Source organism: Symsagittifera roscoffensis, chromosome 5, assembly GCF_963678635.1.
Source record: "Symsagittifera roscoffensis chromosome 5, txSymRosc1.1, whole genome shotgun sequence".
In the NCBI taxonomy this organism is placed as follows: domain Eukaryota; kingdom Metazoa; phylum Xenacoelomorpha; order Acoela; family Convolutidae; genus Symsagittifera; species Symsagittifera roscoffensis.
Genome location: NC_087066.1, coordinates 66,005,506 through 66,025,355, shown reverse-complemented (window position 1 = coordinate 66,025,355; position 19,850 = coordinate 66,005,506). Strand labels below are relative to the sequence as shown.

The following is a 19,850-nucleotide window of genomic DNA, read 5'->3' as shown; positions in this document are numbered from 1 at the left end:
TAAATAACTCTAGTGATAGACAATTAAATCAGCGTGTACAAGGTTTTATACTGATTTTTGTCCTTTTTTTAAATCTGATTTGAATACCTTTCTAAATATTATGTACTAAACGTACTAAAGTTTTTTTCTAGTCTTTACACGCAAACCTACCACCTATGCTTCATTATCGCCAATTATTATACTGAACAAATCAAAAGATCTGAGCTGTTACAGATGTAAAAAAAATTGTGTTTTGTAAGTAGAAATGATTGCACATCGCACCAGGTGGATAGACTTTGATGATTAAACATTTAGAAACATTGCTGTGTCGATTGCATTGTGATGGATAAGTTGAAGCACCGTGTGAATGTGAGGTCAAGGTCACAACTAGTGAAAGTCAATGATGTCAAGGTCACAATTGGTAAAGGTCAAAGATATCAAGGACATTTCCAGGCACATGCTCCCAGGGTTCCCTGTCTGAAGAAGGCATAAAGTACGTGCTGCATCTCGTGGGAAACTTCCAGCCCAAAGTCCTCTCCTATTACGACATGCCAGGAAGAGCCGAACCTGTAGCCATTCATTCATTTAACTCACCAATTACCTCACTTCAAAAATAGAGCTAGAAGCTTGAAATATTTTACCCATTTTGATAACATATGACCACAACTGGTTGTTACAACTAGTCAAAACATGATATTTTAAATCAGCTCAAAATGGACATCAAATTGAATTTTTGTATCTGTCAACGATTGCCACCTACTTTTTATCTAAGGCCTCTTTAACAACGCGTGACACGGATTCGTTGCACGAAGAATGTTTGCCAAACGCTTCGCAGAACAAACGAAGCGTTTCGTCGCACATCGCCGCAGTCATGTCCGTTTTTCTTACGATAACATCAAATGGCGTCTGAGTGTGATAGCATGCGGATGAGCGGGTTGCAACAACTGAATGCACATAATGCAGTTCCTCTTCTTCTGAGCAGTTAGTAGAGGTACTCCGAAAAGCTGTTCGCACAACTGCATTTGATGCCAGGATTGACATCTCTGTTCAAAATTCAACAGCGTTACTATTCGCTTCAACAAAATTGATTCACATATCTAAATCTTAAACATATATCGATTCGAATTTATTGACAGAGCTCAAAAAATTATAAAAATCCGGCGAAAAAAATTCAAGATCCAACAACTAATTTGCATCCCAGGACTTGCTACATTGAAATTTTGAAAGCATCCTGGATATCAAGCTATCGAATTAAATTAAATTAGGAACAGTGTTGTGTGCTCGGGTTAGCATGAAGATCATTTTCATTTCATATTGAGAGAAAAATAATGAAAAACTTAGGTACTTTAATGAAAACCTTAGTTACTCATATCTGTCCGATGAGTATGTAAATTATATAGCTAAATATGTTCTCTAAGTAGTAGTTGGTATTTGTGTCTGAAAAATATCATCTTGAAGCTCCTGGAATTCGAAAAATCTTTCGATTAAATTTTGGAAATATACGTTACCTTTTGATCAAGTTTTCTCTAACATTATCAAACAAAAGTCAAAATTTCCAGGCGTTCATTCAATCACGTTTTGTCCCTCCATTTGCACTGACTTGATTGTAGAGCATAATCTGCTTTCTTTTCAGCAAATGGTTTAAAAAAAACAACTTATAAGACTTTTCGTCTGCTTTGATAGACAAGGCCATTCTTTTACGTTATAACAAAAGCCCTTCAACATAAAGCAAGCTAACTTAAATCGATCTCAATTTTCTCAAACAGACCTTGCCGCTATTTTTTACACAGAGGCGAAGCGGAGCTTCTCACCACTTGCAACACAACAACCGTAAGTAGAAAAAAAGAAAAATGTTGAAAAAAACTGGAACGACCAATAATTAAACTTTCATATGTCTCGACAGAAGTTGATTCTAGGAAACCATGCCAGATGTTTTAATATTAAATAAGCAACTGAACAAAACTGAGGAACAAGAAACAAAAACGACAACCTCTGAGCATACAAGTTTTAAGCCCCCATTGAAACTAGATTGAACAACAATTGCACTTGCAATTACAATGAAAACTGCTTATAGCACAAGCTAAATCCGTGATGAGGCAATTAAGCCGACGAAACTTGGGCTGACAAACGAAAGTCCCACAATTCAACTTTTACCGAAAAATTTTCAATTGAATTCATACTGAAAAAAAATCAAGGACCGGCTGAGACTTGAGCCCGAGACCTGATGGTGCAAAGGCGATGGCGATACCTCTAGGTCAAGTTAGAAGGCACCTGAAAATTTCAAAAATTCAATAATAAAGAACAGATTTGTAAGGAGAAGATGATAAAGAAGAAAAGAACATAACACGGAGGCGGAGCGGAGCTTCGCACCACTTGCGACTAAACACAAACATAAGTCGCAAAAATAAAAAACGTTAAGAAAACTAGTTCTATCAAAAATTAAATTTTCGTATGTGTCGATAGAAGTTCAATCCAGGCTAACATGGCAGAAATTTGAGTACTAAAATAGCAGACACTAAGCCGACAATCTTTGAGCAGACACCTGTTGCGCCGAAAAAATGAATTCCTGAACCTACAAAAAACAACACTTGCACTTCCAATGAAAGTTGCTTACAGGACAAACAAGATGTGTGATGTAGCAACTAAGCCGACAAAACTTTAGCAGAATAACGGATGCCAGACCTTCAATTTTTACTGTTATTTTTTCAATTGCATACATACCGAAAAAAAACAAGGCCTTGCTGAGAGTCAAACCCCAGACCTTAGGGTAAAAAGGCGACGGCGTTAACTCTAGGCTAAGTGGGAAGGAACCTGGAAGTTGAGAACTGTTTGGGACAAGATTTTTTGGATCGATCGAATACTCGTCAAAAATTTTGCTGAATTTCGTTAGCAATTATGCTAAAATATAAGTCGACATTTTAATTCTGTTAAAGCTATGGCGCGAGGCATATTCAGTGCCAAAGCTGAGCTTCAAAGGCATTTTTTTTCTGAAATCTGACGCAATATCAAAATGGCTAGCAGAAGGACCGAAATTATCGCTTTTTCGTCATTCCTGCTTTTGATCTAGTTGGAAGAGCAAATAGTCGAGATTTGCAGAGCGATGGGTTGAACTGCTGATGGTATTGCAACCGATTGTGTGAAATTTTGGTTGAGGTCTCTCATTTTTCGGGTTTCAGTTTTACCACAGAGATCCTGGTCATAGTCACCATGTTGCTAAAGGATTTTGTTCTGATTTTTTTGTTGAGCGGTTCCGAATTATCGAGTTTTTAATTTCGCATCTTAAAATTCAAGTGCAGAGATACTTAGAATAGGTTTTTTTCGCCAAACAGAAGCCAAAATCACCAGAAACCACAACTGAGAACAATAATTAAGAACGAAGTAAGAGAAGAAAGGCAAATTTGTTCAAACTTTGTCAACTAATTTGATCAGCGATCAGACTGTAGTGAAAACTGAATTAAAACTATTTTTTAACACCCAAAACAGAAATTTAATGTGGCCCTTACTCTAGCACAAGACAGAACAATGTTATAAAATTCGGAACCTTCAAATTCCGTACGACTTAACAGGAGAGGACTAATTTGATCAGACTCATTTGAGTTTTTTGCCAAAGACCGATATAACGCAAGGTAATATAGTTTAGGTTGTGAAAACTAATATACATGAAATTTTTGGTTTAAAATATGAGGTTAGAAAAAGTGGGATGAACTGTTAGAGCAAAGACGGACAACTTTTTCATTTGAAATGAATTAAAAACTGACGAAAATTTTAACTACCTCAAGGAAAGCTCGCCTGGAATCAAGTTTGGTATCATATTATCATACTAAAATCACAAAGGTTGAATTCAGAACCCATAAACATTCAGAGAAGTTCTGTCCAGGTCAGGAAAAACTGGTCACACAATGCATTTCAGACACAACTTAGGCAGTAATTTTGCAAGAAAAACTTGTCAAACTAATTGCAATTCAGACACAAATAAGTAGTCATAATATTGTCGAATATTGTCGTCAGGGGTGGATTTAGGGGGGGGGGGGGGTTCAGGAATTCGACCCATGCCGACCCAAAGGGTTCCTTTTTGCCTTATTTTGCGATATCCATTTTTGGCTGACTGACGCAATAATTTTTCTAAAGGCGCCAATATATACTAATTTTGAGGTGCAGCGCGCGCCGAAAAAACGCGATTTTTTGGTAAAATTTTCTAAAAAACGCTTTTTTTGCTGTTTTTTTTTCAAAAATTTGACTGCGGCGCAGAAAATTTAACAATAATAGAGTCTTTATAATTATTTGTGAGAACTCAGAAAATCAATTTGGTCAACCTAAAAAAGGTCGACAAAGTTGTCCAAGCTTATTTGAAATTCTGCCCCCCCCCCCTCGAGAAAAACCTAGATCCGCCCCTGATTGTCGTGTAAAGGGAAAATAGTGGATTCATATACAGTGAAACTCTTTGTTATAAGAAATCACTAACCAATCGTTGTTTTTAAATATCGAACACAGATGCGAAACTTCGCTTTGCAAACACCTGCGAGAACACGACAAAAAGCAGCTCTATAAAGTATGATAAAGAAATAAGCCTCGAGTTAGCAAGAAAGTCAGTTAGGTCTGAAATTCGAATCTGCGACATAGAGATTATGAGTCTCACACCTTCACCACTCAACCAAAGAAGCTTAATAGTTAATAGCCAAACACTAGTAACAAATAAAGCAGAGAACAGATGCTATGCAAGTTCTAATGCTACAGTAAAATTTCCAAATAAGTGAACACTTTTTTGGCGTGCTAAGTTAGAGAACAAGAAGGATTGTAACAACACTAAGCTGACGTTAGTGTAAAGAGTCACCGTATGAAATCTGGTATTTGGAGTACTGTAAGAAAACTCAAAATGAAATAAAAATCAAACTTTAAAGAATTCTCGTTTTAATTTGTTTTTACGGTTCACAAATCTCACACCAAATGTGCTCACACCAAGAGTGTTCGATATTCTGAAGGGGAGCTGCTGATTCAGTCGAAAATTCAAACAGTTGAAAATTTTGATATTTTTTGTGCTGTGGTTTTAGTTGTGATAAGACGAAGACAATCAGGAATTCATGTATTCTGATCGTATGATCATACGATTATAATTGGACCTTCAATATGCAGTTACCAGTACACAGCCACTTGTAGAGGATCGGTGTCTTGAACACCCAAAGGTTGGGTGTCCCCTTTGTTAATATTTTATGACATTCATTTTTTGCAAAAAAAAACTTTTCTCAAAGCGCCAGAATATACTAATTTAGAGTTAAAAGTCAGCGCCGAAAACTGTCTTTCTAAGTTATTTGTTCAAAGTTATTTTGAAGTCAGTAAAAATTTAGTAAAAATATTTTTTCAAACAATTTCATTATTTGGTTCCTTACCATTTCAAACGCGTTTTATCGCTTAACCACCAAAAACACTAGTCATGATTAAATCAGCTACATATGCTAATAAATTGCCAATGCAATTCAGCAAAAGTGGAACCAAATACAAATAGACACCATTTTGCAAGTAATAATTTGAAATATCACAAACTTAAGGCATCCACACTAACTTTGCAAGTAACAAATGGCAAAGCCTTAAAACCATATCATGTATAAATTGTGCATTTTAAAAAATTGCCATATATATTGAGTTTTAAAAAATTCTGAAATCGAGTTTTTATGATTGTTATGTTTGAAACAAATAGCTTTTTTCGGTCCAATTGATGAATTTAAAATGCTTCAACTGTGTTAACCTATTATTACTCGAATGTCAAAGCGCATGCTATCAATAAGCTGTAAAGGTGCCCAGTTGGGAAAACTGGATCAAAAGGCAAGTTTTTTTCGCTAGGAAGTCTGAAATTTAACTGCATTTTCGAAACTAAAAGTTGATAACGTTTTTTACGACCTTTGAACTTTTGCTGTCGATTGTGGAGAAATGAACTGAACTTAAAAAGAAATCAAAGTCAAACCGCGAAAAGGTAAATTTGACCCTGAACAAACTTTAAGTCTTTTCCTGAAATAAAACGAAAAAATATCGCGACCTATACAAGAGTCTAAGCTATATATCTTATAAATCGATTCAACATTTTTGGCAATGATAACAGTGATCGGTACATACTACGCTACTTGCCTGTCTAACAACTTTTCTTCTTATTCGTTTTGAAACCAAAACATGGGCAATCGAAGATTGGAAAAGAGCAAGGAACGCAAGTAAACATAAAAAAACACTGACGTTCTTGAGAAAATCTCAACTTTTTTTTTCAATTTTCAACGAAAAAAAAGTTGCGCTTTAAGCTTTTTGAATTTCTAGAACAGTTTATGATTGGCACTTTTTTGATAACATTAAGCCAACTTGAGAAAACTGGATCAACAGGTAAAGTTTTATTCCACTGGAAACCTAAAAAATAAACTCCACTTTCGAAACTAGAAATCGTTCACGAACTTTTGCGCCATTTCCTAATTCGTATTTGGAGATTGATTTTAACGTCACTATCAGCATATCAATTTCAATTGAACTCAAAAAAAGCATATCTACCTAAGTGCATTCATAAATGCATCAATATGCACATCTTATTAGCGACTTTTAACATTTTTCCTAAAAAGCAAACAAAAAAATTAGTAAGACCTATATAAGAGTCTTCACTACGTTCAATATTCTTAAAAACCAAAACAGGTCGTGGTTGGGCTCGAACCACTACAAGCTCTGCCTAGAAATAAATATCAGAAATTCTTTTCGCCTGCTTTGTGAAAAACATATGTTAGACAAGAAAGCATCAAAAATTTTCACTTATCTAAGTCTTTTCGCAGCCAGCCCATCAAATGATATAAAACCCTTCGTGGTCCTTATCTCCATTGCCTAAAGTTATTTTTCGGTCATTTACAAAAAAATGATTTTCATTAAAAAATTAATTTAAATCAACTATGCTTAAATAATTTCATACCAATAATTGAAAAAATAAAAGGACGAACAATCGTTTGAAAGCATTACAAAGTTTTTATTATTCTAACTTTGCAAATATTAAACAAATAATAGATTCACCCCATGGATTCATTATTTATTAGAATTGAGCTGTAAATCATGAGTCAACGTTTTGACACTAGAAAATACATTACAAAGAAACTAGAAATTATTGCACGCACCATTATTATAGCTGCGAAATGATTGCAGTTGCCGCAAAGGTACAAAACATTTTGATGACTCATCTTATCCTCAACTAGCAGAATATGGAATAGCAGAATAGGTGTTATTCGTATATCTTCTGCGTCAATCGTGGTCTTCTAAGTAATCGCAATTTTTGAAGGCAGATAACTATGGAAGCAATGTGTTCATTCTGCAGAGAGAAAAAAGTTAAGACGATATTTTTCTTTCAATTGAAGACATTTTCTAGCTTAAAATAAGATTGAATAATTCAGTGGCATTGGCGAGTGGATCAATCTGTCTTCACAAAAGGGCTATGGTATCTCCTCTATAGGGTGTTAGACTTCTGTAATTGTGAGGGAGGGGGAGGTGGTGGTGGGTGAGGAGGTGGTTGACTCTACTTCTTCTTGCTCCTGCCCAGAGTGGCGGTAGATGACTGCTGCTGTGAGGTGGAGGAGGAGAGGGCGGCTGCTGCTGCCTGCTCCTCCAACATCCTCCTCCGCTCCTCCTGTGCCTTTTCGAACTCACACTTCGCCGTGTCCAACTTACTCCGCTCCTCCTCCAACTCCAACTTCTTGATCTCCAGCTCACCCTTATACATCACATACACACATTACAGGTAATCAAAAACAATACTTCTTTTCAAACTGAATGTACACAAGAATGAACCAGTTAGAACCGAGTTGTGTGACTCATTCTGAAACACTTCGCTCTCAGCCACAATGTAACGGGCTCAAATCAAATCCTGGGCAATTTTGTTAGATACTGCACGAAAACATGGATTTTTGAATCTTAAACCATCACTGGTAGCGTCATAGTCAGGGGCGGATCTAGGTCTTTCTCGAGGGGGATCAAAGATATTTCGAAAATTTTAGATCGACCAAATTGATTTTCTGAGTTCTCCCAAATCATTATGAAGACCCCATTTTGACAAAATGTTCTGCGCCGCATCCAACTTCTTGAAAGAAAAACAGGCCAAAAGGGCGTTTTAGGGACTTTTTAGAAAATTTTGTCCAAAAAATCGCGTTTTTCGGCGCGCGCTTCCTCCTCAAAATATATTAATTTTGAGGGGGGAGCGCGCGCCGAAAAATTTCGATTTTTTCGTCAAAATTTTCGTCAAGATTTTTTCGTCGGTCAGCCAAATATAGATATCTTAAAATAATGAAGGGCAATTTGTCAAGAAGACAATCCAAACTAGCGGCAGAAATTTCTGATTTGACATTATCCATTAGCCATGTGGAGAGAATGTGGCGGACCTTGAGTTTGTTGTATTTATTGGTTAGACTCTGCTCTGCAATCTGCAGCTCGTTCTCCTTGTCCTTGACCCTCCTGATGAAAGTGGCCCTCATCTCATCCTCCCTCCTCTGCAGGTCAGAGGTCACTCTTGCCCTCTCTCGTTCGATCGTCTCCGTGAAGCTACACACGCAAAATCACCATTTTATTCAGCTTAAATACACCAGTTACTTTTCTCAGACACCAAAATAATGTCTACCGAAGTCTTGAAAATAAGTTAACGCTTCAAATCTGAGATGAAACCAACAAAAAGTATTTCTGAGATTCATCCACCTTCAAATTAATGAACACAGAGGCGACGCTGAGCTTCGCACCACTTGCGACACAAATTTGATTAAAATCAATCAGAAAAATTTGAAAAAAAAATCATTTTTTGTCAATAAAAAATTGTCAATAAAAAAGCGGTCTCAAGCAGTTGTGTCACCTCTACGCCAAATCTGTTCTCAAATATCATCATCCCCTCTCTTGATTAATCGCTGATCAAATCTTTGAATGAAGCACAGGAACTCACGATAGATTTGCGTCGGTGGATGCGACATAGCCCATCTTAGGGAGGCGTCTCTTGCGGAATGCCTCGTAATGCACTTCGCTTGTGGAGACACAGAGATCGCACAGGTTCCTGTTTATGACTGACTGGCGAAACAGCTTGAAGTCACAATGCTCCTCGTTCTCCACTGGAACCACAACACACACTAAGCTATTTTTTGAGAATGATAGTTCCAATAGAAAACTTAATCAATATCGAACAAAAATTTTCATAAATTTCAACCTGTCAGCGGCTCTTTATCGTGACCAAAAATGTATTCATTCAAAAGAAACCGACTGATTTTGATAATTGACACCAACTGGAGCATTCAATACTGTATTTGAAGTGTCTCGAAAAGGTTTTAAAACAATTGACGGAAACAGCTAGCTTAAAAAAGAATTAATGATAAAAGGTAAGTAGTGAATTAAGAGTAGTAACCATTGACGGTTCCCCACGGGTACACTCTGACCCTGTGTCCCTTCAGTTTCTCGTGGCTGCCCACAACTGCAAAAGGGACAGTCTTGTTCGCCTCTGTGTTGTCACTCACCAACTCCTCATTGCTCTCATCGTCCAGTGGGAACAGATAAGGTACTATCCCGTTATCACACAACTCCTCCCTTATCTATTCCAACATCATCACATTGAAAAAAATCTATTTGAGTAGAAAATCGGGTTAATTTCACAGGCCTACCATAGCTTAAACATTTTTTGTGTTCGCCACTACAAACATCAAGTTTGAGTGGTAATCATTACGCTACCACTAGTTTAAAACCTTCACAGAATTGAATAATTAGACAATACTTTATTAACTTATCGGCTAATACATATATAGAGATGAACTTTACGCCTAGGATACTTATACTACGGAAATAAACTAGCACGGGAGCACGGGTTCAAGAATTAAATCGATGCAGTGACTAACCTTCTTTTTGAACACTTCGAGTTCTGGCTTGGTAATTGTGTCTGCCTTGGCAATGATTGGCACCAAATTCACTTTGTCACTTAGCTTTTTCATTGTCAGAATGTCCAGCGGCTTCAGTCTGGAACACATTCATCATATTAAAATAATTTCATTCCGTCTTAACATGAAGAGAATTGCATAAATTTCAAAATAGTTTCGATATCATTCTTTTCAGTATGACGAATTAGATCAGTAACTGTTACATCATTGCTGGAGTATTACACTTATTTATACATAACAATTTCAAGTGTGTTCAGAACGAAGGTACAATTAGTAGTTTGAAGTGGAATGCACTTGCCCATGTCCATTGGTTGTGATGAAGTAGAGACAGAGATGCACTCTGGGATCTGGGAAAAAAGAGAGGTTCCTCTTGATTCTCAACTCCTCCTCAAGGTACTTCTCCATCTGATCTTCCACATACTTCACCAACACATCTCCACTAAACATTTCAACACATTTAAATGCAGGCTAAATAATCAATATGCAAAAAGGAGAGGAGATATTTGGGAACTAGTTTTCTCGCAATCATCTGCATGTATGAATTGCAGTTTTGTGCACTTTGAAGCTCTCTATTTTGAAGACAATAGTCTTTACTTCTTGGAAAATTAGAAGACATCATTCAGATCCGACATACTAGCATGGTATATGGATAATATTACAGGACATTAACCCGATTAAACAGTATCTTCTCAATACTCGGTTGTGCATTCCGACCAAGAAGACACTTCCCAGAAATTGAACCAGAAAACCCATATCGCAATCGCTTCCCCTCCTTTCCAAAAAAGGCAGCGCAAAGGAAAAGACACTGTGATTTTTAGAAGAGGTACTCAAAAATGGTTAGGTCACTCGTTATGCTACTCCCAGTGTTCGGCGCCGAAAGTAGCCCAGAGCCCACATTAAAACCCAAGACCAGTAATGGCCTGATTACATACTCGCAAGCAAGTGCCTGCTGCAACTGGATCCACTTGAAACGTAGTTAACTGCAACCCATCATTTATCACATACTACTACTGTCCAAATTGTTATCAACTGTAACTACTACCCAATATCCAATTGCGCCTATCCCAAGACTAACCATGACGGCCCATATCCAACACTTCTATCAAAAACAGTGCTACCAACCACAACCCACTAATTAACAAACTCCAGAAAGCAAACCTCTTCCCCTGTTTCGTCTGGTCGCTCCACCAATTCGCTCGTCCCTTGTCGCATAATACAGCGCGTAGAAGCACAAAAAAAACAAGGCTCCAAGTAAGCGGGCACCTATTGCCCCGAACACAAAAATTGCAACTCTCAGAATGACTCGTCCTCAGAATCACACCATTCTCCAGAACAACTCCCTAAACTGTCTCTAACTGTTTCAGCGAAATCGCAACATTATACAGTGTATTTGAGGCAGCCGATCTCGCCCTCTACTTCGAACTTATACTAAAAACTATACTCAGAAACAAGAACATAATTCGCGAAAACCGAGAGAAAGATGCCCGAGGCCTTCATTTCCCAGTATCTAAAGATATTCCTTAAGAAGCAACAACAGCCACTGAACTCAAAGATCAATTAATTGTTCAGCCAAAACGAAGAGAAGTCATGGCAGGAGTCCAGGACTTCATGCAACTAAAGAACAAGGTTAGAAAAAACTTGGCGGCTCATTAGTACCTTAAACAAAACTGGAACACCAAATGCCAGCCACAATATAATTAATTTTTGGCATAAAATTCTTCGCTATAGCCATTGCCGTTTATACTCAACCGAACCATACAGACAAGAAAATCTGTAAAACTGAACCGAGACAAAAAAGAACGTCAAGCGGGTTCTCTTTAAACGAGTTAGTTTTACGCTGAATAAAGAGAAACGGATAAAAGCGGCGCCGTACTACTCAACGAAATCTATCAATCAGAACCCCTCGTTACCATAAGTTTCGAAAATGCGAGAGCACAACAACTGACCAAACCCCCCAAAGCTCAGTGTTAAGAGTAAATCACCACACCCTGGTAGAAAAACTACATTCTGTCGGATACAATGTGCCTCTGGCTAGGTAACTACTCGAGCATATTAGGCCAAAACCCGATTTAGAGACCCATCTCTCCAAATCAAGAATAATTAGCAGCGGAGCCCCTGAGTTATCAACAATTGGAACCAGGCCTGAATTTGAGGCCCCGGCCCGGTTGCTTCAGGCCTGGGCACCGTTAACAAACAAATTTTTTTAATGAGAACACGAATTTCTTAACAAAACGTAAATTGAATCTCAAATGTGAACTTGTTCAACAAAATCAAAAGTTAATAGGTCAATTGGCCTCAGCCGATCCTAGCAGTTCGATATAGCTGACTTTTGCCGCCGAAAGGAGGCTGCGCTTGGCTGTCCGGATTTGCTCAGCTCTAAATTCAGAGTGGCCACTTGGAACGTGGGTACCCTGAAAACTAGGAGTGCTGAAGTGCTGGAGACTTTATCGAGGAGAAAAGTTGACATTTGCGGGGTCTAAGAGCACAGGTGGAAAGGTGATGTGGCAGCTAACCAGGTCCGTACCCTGAAAGTCAAGGGCGACAAGTACCGCGTCTACTACTGTTCGAACAAATCAGGTCTTGGCGGAGCCGGTGTGCTCCTTGCTGAAAGCTGGGCGGACTAAGTTATTGAAATGCAGCGCATCTCTGACAGAATTATTATACTCAAAATGATGATTGTAAAGATAATCCTCATCTTTGTCTCAGTTTATGCACCGCAAGCTAGCATGCCCGCCGCTGTCATGGAGCTTTTCTTTGATCAACTATCATGCTGTTGCCAATATTCCAGGTTCTGAGATACTAATCCCGGTTGGCGACTGGAATGGGCATGTCGGATTCACTGCCAGTGGTTACCAAGAGGAATATGGTGGAAACTAACGGCTCGCTTAAAACAGAGGGCGAACGTCTCCAGGAATTTGCTGTTGCCAACGGCCTTCGAGTCGGCAACACCTGATTCAAGAAGAGAGACTCCCACCTCATCATACAGCTCGTGTGGCCACGCTACGCAGCTGGACTGCATTCTCTATCGAAATACCTTTAGCAGTGCCGTTTCTGACTTTAAAGTTATTCCAAACGAGGAATGCGTCCAGCAACATCACCTTGTGTGCGATCTCGCTGTACACTTACCCCGTGCGAAGAAGTGAAAGTTCATACCTCGCATACGCGCATGGAAGCTTAGAGATGCTGCCATAGCCAAACAATTCCAGGAGGCCCTTCAGAGACACGGGATGTCAACTATTCAGTCTAATAATGATACAACCAGTCATGTCTGGTCTCGCCTCAAGTTTCCGACTCTGAAGGCTGCCACTGAAGTACGTGGCCTATCAACGAACCACAAGTGGATACCTGAAACTTGGTGGTGGAATGAACAAGTTGACCATGTTGTGCAAGATAACCGCTCGCAATTTAAGATTTCCAATTCCTTGATGAAGGTAGGCAAGACGACTGAAGCGCTGAAGGCTCGAGAGTTATCTGGAAGCAAAGCGCAAGTCAAAACATACTGTTTACCTAGCTAATTCTAATGCTGAGAAGTCAAACTTCGCCACAGTGACTCTAAATGGTGTTGGTGTCTTTCAGATCGCTAAGCAGATGGATCGCGCTAATCAGGACATCTCAGGCGCGAGTTGTGTGCGGAATGATGCCGGTAGGCTATCTATTCTTGACAAAGATAAACTTAAGGCGTGGATTGAACACTATGCCAGACTTCTCAATGTAAACTTTGATTGTCCAGGCCAAGTGAGACGCTCCCGAAGACTGCGAGCGTCGATTGCTGGACAGCCGCCTGAAGTTTCTAGAGAAATGATAGTCATGGCCCTCAGCAAAATGAAGTTGGCCGTCTGGCATTGTTGCTGAGAAGCTGAAGGCAACTGGAGATCTTATCGTCGAACTGATGAGGCAACTAACTGAAGCTGTTTTCAAAAATGGTGTTAACCCCACAGACTGGGAGGAGAGCTACATTCTGAATCTTCACAAAGGCAAAGGAGAGGCCCTCAATCGTGGCAACTATCGAGGACTGAAATTCACAGATCAAGTCATGAAGCTGGTAGAACGAGTACTCAATCCAATCATTCGTAGGATGGAGCAAATAGACCAGATGCAGTTTGGCTTTGTACCTGTCAGAGGTACCACTGACGCCATATTCAACATTCGACAGCTACGAGAAAAAATACTTTGGTGCTAACAGGCCTCTCTACTGTGCTTTCGTGGATTTCGAGAAAGCTTTTGACTGTGTACCCAGACAGGTACTGTGGAGGGCCCTTTGAAGTATCGGTGCCAAAAATGTACGGTAATGCCGGGAGTCGGGTTCGAGTAAACGGTCAGTTCAGCGAAAAACTCATGTCAGTGTCGGTGTCTTCTCACAGCGATTCAATCAAGGTGGCAGATACGCTTGATTAATGCATCGCTAGACTCAGGATCTGGAAAACTGGCATGGAGAGTAAAGGTCTGCGAGTCAACATGAAAAAGACAATTTCCTGATCTCAGGCATAAGCCTGGATCTCCTCAAGGACTCTGGAAAGTACCCTTATGCTTTCTGTCGTAAAAGTATAGGAAGCAACTCCATTGCTTGCTCTCAGTGCAAGATGTGGGTTCACAAGAATATCAAGCCGGCCGGTAGCCAACCCAAAATATGTTTGCTCTTCGAACATGATTGATGTTGAGCCAACTTTCTGCTACCTGGGTGACATGCTCAGTGCGGGTGGGGGCTGTGATAGTGCAATTGATGCCAGATGTTGCTCAGCCTGGTTTAGATTCAGAAAACTACTCCCTATACTAACTTCGCAGCACATCTCATTCAGAATTCGCGGAAAAAAGTAGTCTTCTTGTGTACGATCAACGATGTTGCACGGAAGTGAAACTTGGGGTCCGAACGTATCAGATCTGCAACGACTCCAACGAAATGACCGTGCAATGATCCGTAGGATCTGCGTTGTTAAGCCCGGTATGCATGACCCAGGTCCACTTCTTGATAAACTTTACTCGTCGGGACATTATCAACGTCCTTCGGAGCAGACGCCTCAGATGGTTTGGTCATGTTGAGCGCTTCATGCATCAAAATGGCCAATGATATGAAGATCTCGCCAATCAAAAGGCGTGGGAGACCAAGAAAATTTTGGCTAGATTGTGTGAAAAATTTAATCAAGGAACGTCGCCTTACCTACACTGACCTGCAAGACCGTATTTTATGGAGAGCTGCACTTCGACAATGCCTGGTGCTGCCGACCCCATCTGACGGGACAGGAACAGCACCATAACCAAAAATCGGATATGATGGGAAACCAAACTGTGCTAGCAACATGCAAGGCAACGACCAAACTGTTTTTCGAAGTAGCCGTTTGTTTCAGGATGGTCACATGCTTGCAGTACAATATCACTCAAAAATTATTAACTGCGAAACGCAGCCTTCCGTCAATGATGTACCAAAATAGCAAAAACATGCCATCTCCCACACAACAACAAATTTTCCACCAACCCACCACATGAATCTCTTTTCCTCGCAGTAAATCATGGGCTACCACTTGAACAGCCATGCCATGTAAAAATATTTCAAATTCAATCCAAACCATGTTACTCCACCCTCGAAGGTGAACCTCCTTCAAACAAACGTTGCAACACATCTCAGGATATGGCCAATTCAAACAAGTAAACAGACATAAACAGCACGCAAAATGGACTCTACACTGTGGTCCAGTCGCATCGAAGCACTTAATTTCCTCGTACTGAATCTTTAAAGTACATCAATATACTTTGCTAATAACGGTTAGCGTCGAGTCAACTGAGGCTCATGTCCTCGACTGCTAACCACTTCCTTGTACCTTGGTGAAGAGTTTCACTGATACAGAAAAGCGAAAATAATTCGACACCAAATCACTGCTATTAAAACGCCACCTCGTTTGCCAGCTGGGTATTCCATCGGAACACCGGAGGTTCCAGTAACTGAAACTCGATCCCCTTTCTACGACGAGACACTCGGGGCACAATTGCGGGCCTTAGACGAAACGAAATTACAACAAACTTCTGAGGATTACAAAACATCCAAAACATAATTGAAATATTCACAAAATAGCCAACAGACAGTTGGAAAAGAGTCAATGCACGCAAGTGATCAGAAAAAAAAAAACAGAAAAGAGTTGTTTGTGAATTTAAAATATTCGAAACTCAAAGCAAAAAATTATGGCCTTAAAATTCTCTCTAGAACAATTTATGATTGACAATTTTGTAATAAGACTGAATCAATTTGAGAAAATTGGATCAATAGGCAAATTTTATCCGCTGGAAAATCTCAAAATTAAAACTCATTTTCGAAACCAGAAATCGATCACGTATTTTTGCGCCATTTCCGCGTCATAATTGGAGAGCGCAATTTTTATACCCAAGTGCATTCATAAATATAATAATGTATGATGCACTTCTGCAAAAAAAATAGAGCAAAACTTTTCCTGAAAAAAATTCATCACGACGTTACATAAGAGTCTGAACTTTGTTCATCGAACCTTAACAAGAATTACTGAACAAACGAGTCAACCCATTATAGAGGATACCCAACAGAAAAAAAAAACGATGCACTTCCCCAGAAGCGGCAGCAACAACACTTGGTTTTGTTTTTCTTTGATAACCAGTAACTTCAAGGCCAAATGTGGTACTCGGCATTTCCAGACAAATCATGGGTACATTAATCAAGGTTAGATTTTGCACAGTAACTACAAAAAATGATTAGATTGTTAAGCAATGATTTAATGTGGATAAAAGATTCGGAAATAGGGATATATTCCAAACTAAACAATTCAACAAATAATACTCATGCTTAATTTCGGTTCCGCTAAACAAAAATAAGGAACTTAAAAGTTTGCTCGCAATGATTGTTTAATATTGCTGAAGTAAAGTCAATCACTTTCTTCAAATTGAACTTACACTTTGGTTCTTAGAACCCTTTTTGTTGACATTCTAAAATTCTTTGTTTTTCTGTAAACTGTAACACTTTGTAACAACTAAAATGAACATATCAGGTTGCAACAGAAAAATTGTTCGTTTCTAAGACACCAAATGTATTTGATTTGATACAGGCATGAAACATTCACGTCAAGACCGGTCGGTCACATCACAATTAATTCTTGTTTCCTAGCTTCTATCCGGCATTCAATAGTGTTACCTAGTTTCCGTGCTCAGCTGATCTCCATATCCACAAGTGTCGATAACCTTCAGGTGCATTCTGACATTCGCCTCTGTCACAACTAAAAAATGTTAATTAAACTAAAACCATTTTTCCAGAATGAAAATGACCAACACTCGAGCCGCTCAGCTCATTGCAGAGCACCGCTGTTAAACCGTTATGATCTAGATGCGTTTTTCAGGACAGAAAGCTAAAATACCATCCATACCGCAAACAACGGTCACGGACAGATCATGATGGCCTACACAACCTATCGCCATTTTGAAACACAGCCAACAGACAATTGGAAAAGAGTCAATTAACGCAGAGAAACAGAAAGGAAAAACTGACTTCTTTTGTGAAAACTGGATCAAGTTTTTATTCCGCTGGGATATCTAAAAACTCAATTAAACTTTTAAAACTAGAATTCGATCTTTGCTGTCCGATAATGGAGTTTGCCTTTCTTTTAACAAATGAAATGAACTAAACTTAAAAAGAAAACAAAAGTAAAATTGCGAAAAAGTAGATTGGGGCCTGAACAAATTTTAAGATTTTTCCTGGAAAAAAATTATCACGACCTATAAAAGAGTCTACACTACGTTCATCGACTCTTAATGCGAGGTTGATAACTTCATCCACACTTCGACTGAAGAGAGGATTAAATAGATAACTGAAAGTGGTTTAATTTTCCGCAAAAAAGCTGCTTAATTTTTCGAAAAGGCCGAGACCTTAGCCTCTTGAGCACCTATACCCCCACCCGAGACCGAAAAAAATAGCCAAAATGAGGGTTAAATATATGGTTAAAAGCAGTTAATTTTCCATAGAACAACTACTGTTCTCCACCACTTGCGGTGACTTGCAAATCTGCTTCTAACACTTTTTCGATAGTTGAAGTCTCGAAGTCACTTTGATAGTCAGATAGGGTAGTTTCCGAGAAAAGTCAGAGTTTGAAAAAACGGTCGAAAAGTCACAAGCATGACTTTTCCGCGGGTAATCATTTTTCTCGTGAAAAATGGGCTAAGCCGCTAAAACCGGGAAGATTCCCACCATCCGTGTTTTCCATTGAACGCACAATCTCAGATTTTGATGGGTAGTTTTCGAGAAAGGTCAAAAAGATTCGAAAAACGGTCAAAAAGCGAAAATTTGACTTTTCTAAGGGACATAACTTTTTTGTAAAAAATATTTGAGCGTAACCGCTTCTACAAGGGAGCTCCCCACAACACATCCTTTCTACTGAAACCAAAACCTCAGATTTGCGAGAGTAGTTTTCGAGAAAACTCAAAGTTTCAAAAAACGGTCAAAAAATCGAAAATTTGACTCTTCCGAGGGTCATAACTTTTTGTAGGAAAAAAATTGGGCGTAACCGCTGATGCAGAGGAGCTTTCCGCAATCCTTCCTTTCGATTGAAACTAAAATCTCAGATTTGGGAGGGTGTTTTCGAGAAAAGACAGTTTCAAAAAAATGGTCAAAAAATCGAAAAAATGACTTTTTTAAGGGCCTAATTTTTTATCTAAAAAAACTTGGGCGTAGCCGCTAATGCATAGGAGCTTTCCACAACCTGCTTTATCCATTGGAACCAAAAAATCTCAGATTTGGGAGGGTTGTTTTCGACAAAATGTAGAAAATCCAAAAATATGGGTCAAAAATTCCACCCTTACACTTTTTCGAAGGCTGTAGAAAGCGGGGTAAGGTAAAAAGAGATTAAAAGAGTACGCAGACAGACAGGGGAGTGGGCGTACTTCCCATTGGTACCATTATTTTGAAATATCGGTAGAGTAGTTTTTGAGAAAAACTAAATTTTTGAAAAAAGTGAAGAAAAAAAATTCAAAGCGTCTAAAAAAACACGATCCCAGACATTTTCATAATACGCGTTTTTATCAAATAGGAATTTATGTAAATAGTTTGCCACTTGGCTTGATAATACATGTTGCCCACCTTCCTGGTGCTCCTGGATGGAGACTGACTGTTCAAAATGGTTGTTGGGTTTGAGAGGCAATTCCCTGTTGAACAATGTGGACATCAGAGTTGTCTTCCCAATTCCAGTCTCCCCTATGAACAAAAGAATACACATTTATAGCCTTGTAAGGTATCGCCACCATCAACTCACCCAGTGACTTGAGAATTTAAGCAACAATTTAAAAGATAACGTTTATTTTAATATGGTAAAAAGATCTTAACAGTTATCACTTCGACAACCGATATTACTAGAACCTGAGTGACTTCATTATACCTTAAGTAACTTCATTCTTACAGTTTATACCAATTTTGCAAATTAAATGTAATAAGCAAGTGCTCGCGCTCATTTCACTGTTATCAGGAAAGCTCGAAATCAAGATCTCCAAGAAAATGGATTTGAAATGCAAGCTTCTTAAGTCAAACGACTAAACTAATAGAAAACAATATCAGCGCGCACAAATTCTCTAACCTACACGACCTTAATACGTTTCTTCTCCAATTGAATCACACCTCAGATACAGAAAAAAAAGCTAACCGATGCACATAACATTGAAGTAGAAGTCTTTTGACAATACATGTTGCACTGCCCTGTCTGGGAGAGAGAAAAATCCCACTGGACCATTCAGTTTAGCTACAGGCGGAGCTTCAGTGGAGGTAGCAGCAACCATTTCCCACTCTGAAAAAGCTCATTGCTGATGTATGTAAAACACAAAAAAAAACAAGCAAACTGCACATTAAAAAAGCTCAGCAAAAATAACATTAAATTCTATTTTATACCAAATATATGCAATATTAAACAATGCTAGACAAATCCTGATCAGGTCAAAAGAGTGAGCGATAAATTATATCACTATCAGTCTTCA

General features: G+C 38.9%; 1 protein-coding gene and 1 long non-coding RNA gene across 4 annotated transcripts; both read right to left on the bottom strand.

The window, feature by feature from the left end:
* Nucleotides 1-221: 221 nt before the first annotated feature.
* On the bottom strand, nt 222-1,078 carry LOC134846413 (uncharacterized). The gene is made up of 2 exons (XR_010162801.1): nt 740-1,078; nt 222-546 (listed from the first exon to the last, which is right to left on the bottom strand). It is a non-coding gene; the product is annotated as an uncharacterized LOC134846413 (long non-coding RNA).
* A 5,779-nt stretch (nt 1,079-6,857) lies between these two features.
* LOC134845542 (septin-10-like) lies at nt 6,858-19,659 on the bottom strand. 3 transcript variants are annotated; one of them, XM_063862474.1, is made up of 10 exons: nt 19,523-19,659; nt 18,967-19,080; nt 17,032-17,113; nt 16,794-16,826; nt 10,183-10,323; nt 9,846-9,963; nt 9,362-9,545; nt 8,909-9,071; nt 8,361-8,520; nt 6,858-7,696 (listed from the first exon to the last, which is right to left on the bottom strand). In XM_063862474.1, exons 1-10 carry the CDS (start codon nt 19,653-19,655, stop codon nt 7,502-7,504), a joined length of 1,323 nt encoding a protein of 440 aa, XP_063718544.1. In that variant the 5' UTR covers nt 19,656-19,659; the 3' UTR covers nt 6,858-7,501. The 3 variants fall into 3 exon arrangements, with proteins under 3 accessions (XP_063718544.1, XP_063718545.1, XP_063718546.1); XM_063862475.1 differs by lacking the exon at nt 16,794-16,826 and adding an exon at nt 16,681-16,701; XM_063862476.1 differs by lacking the exon at nt 16,794-16,826.
* Between the last annotated feature and the right edge of the window lie 191 nt (nt 19,660-19,850).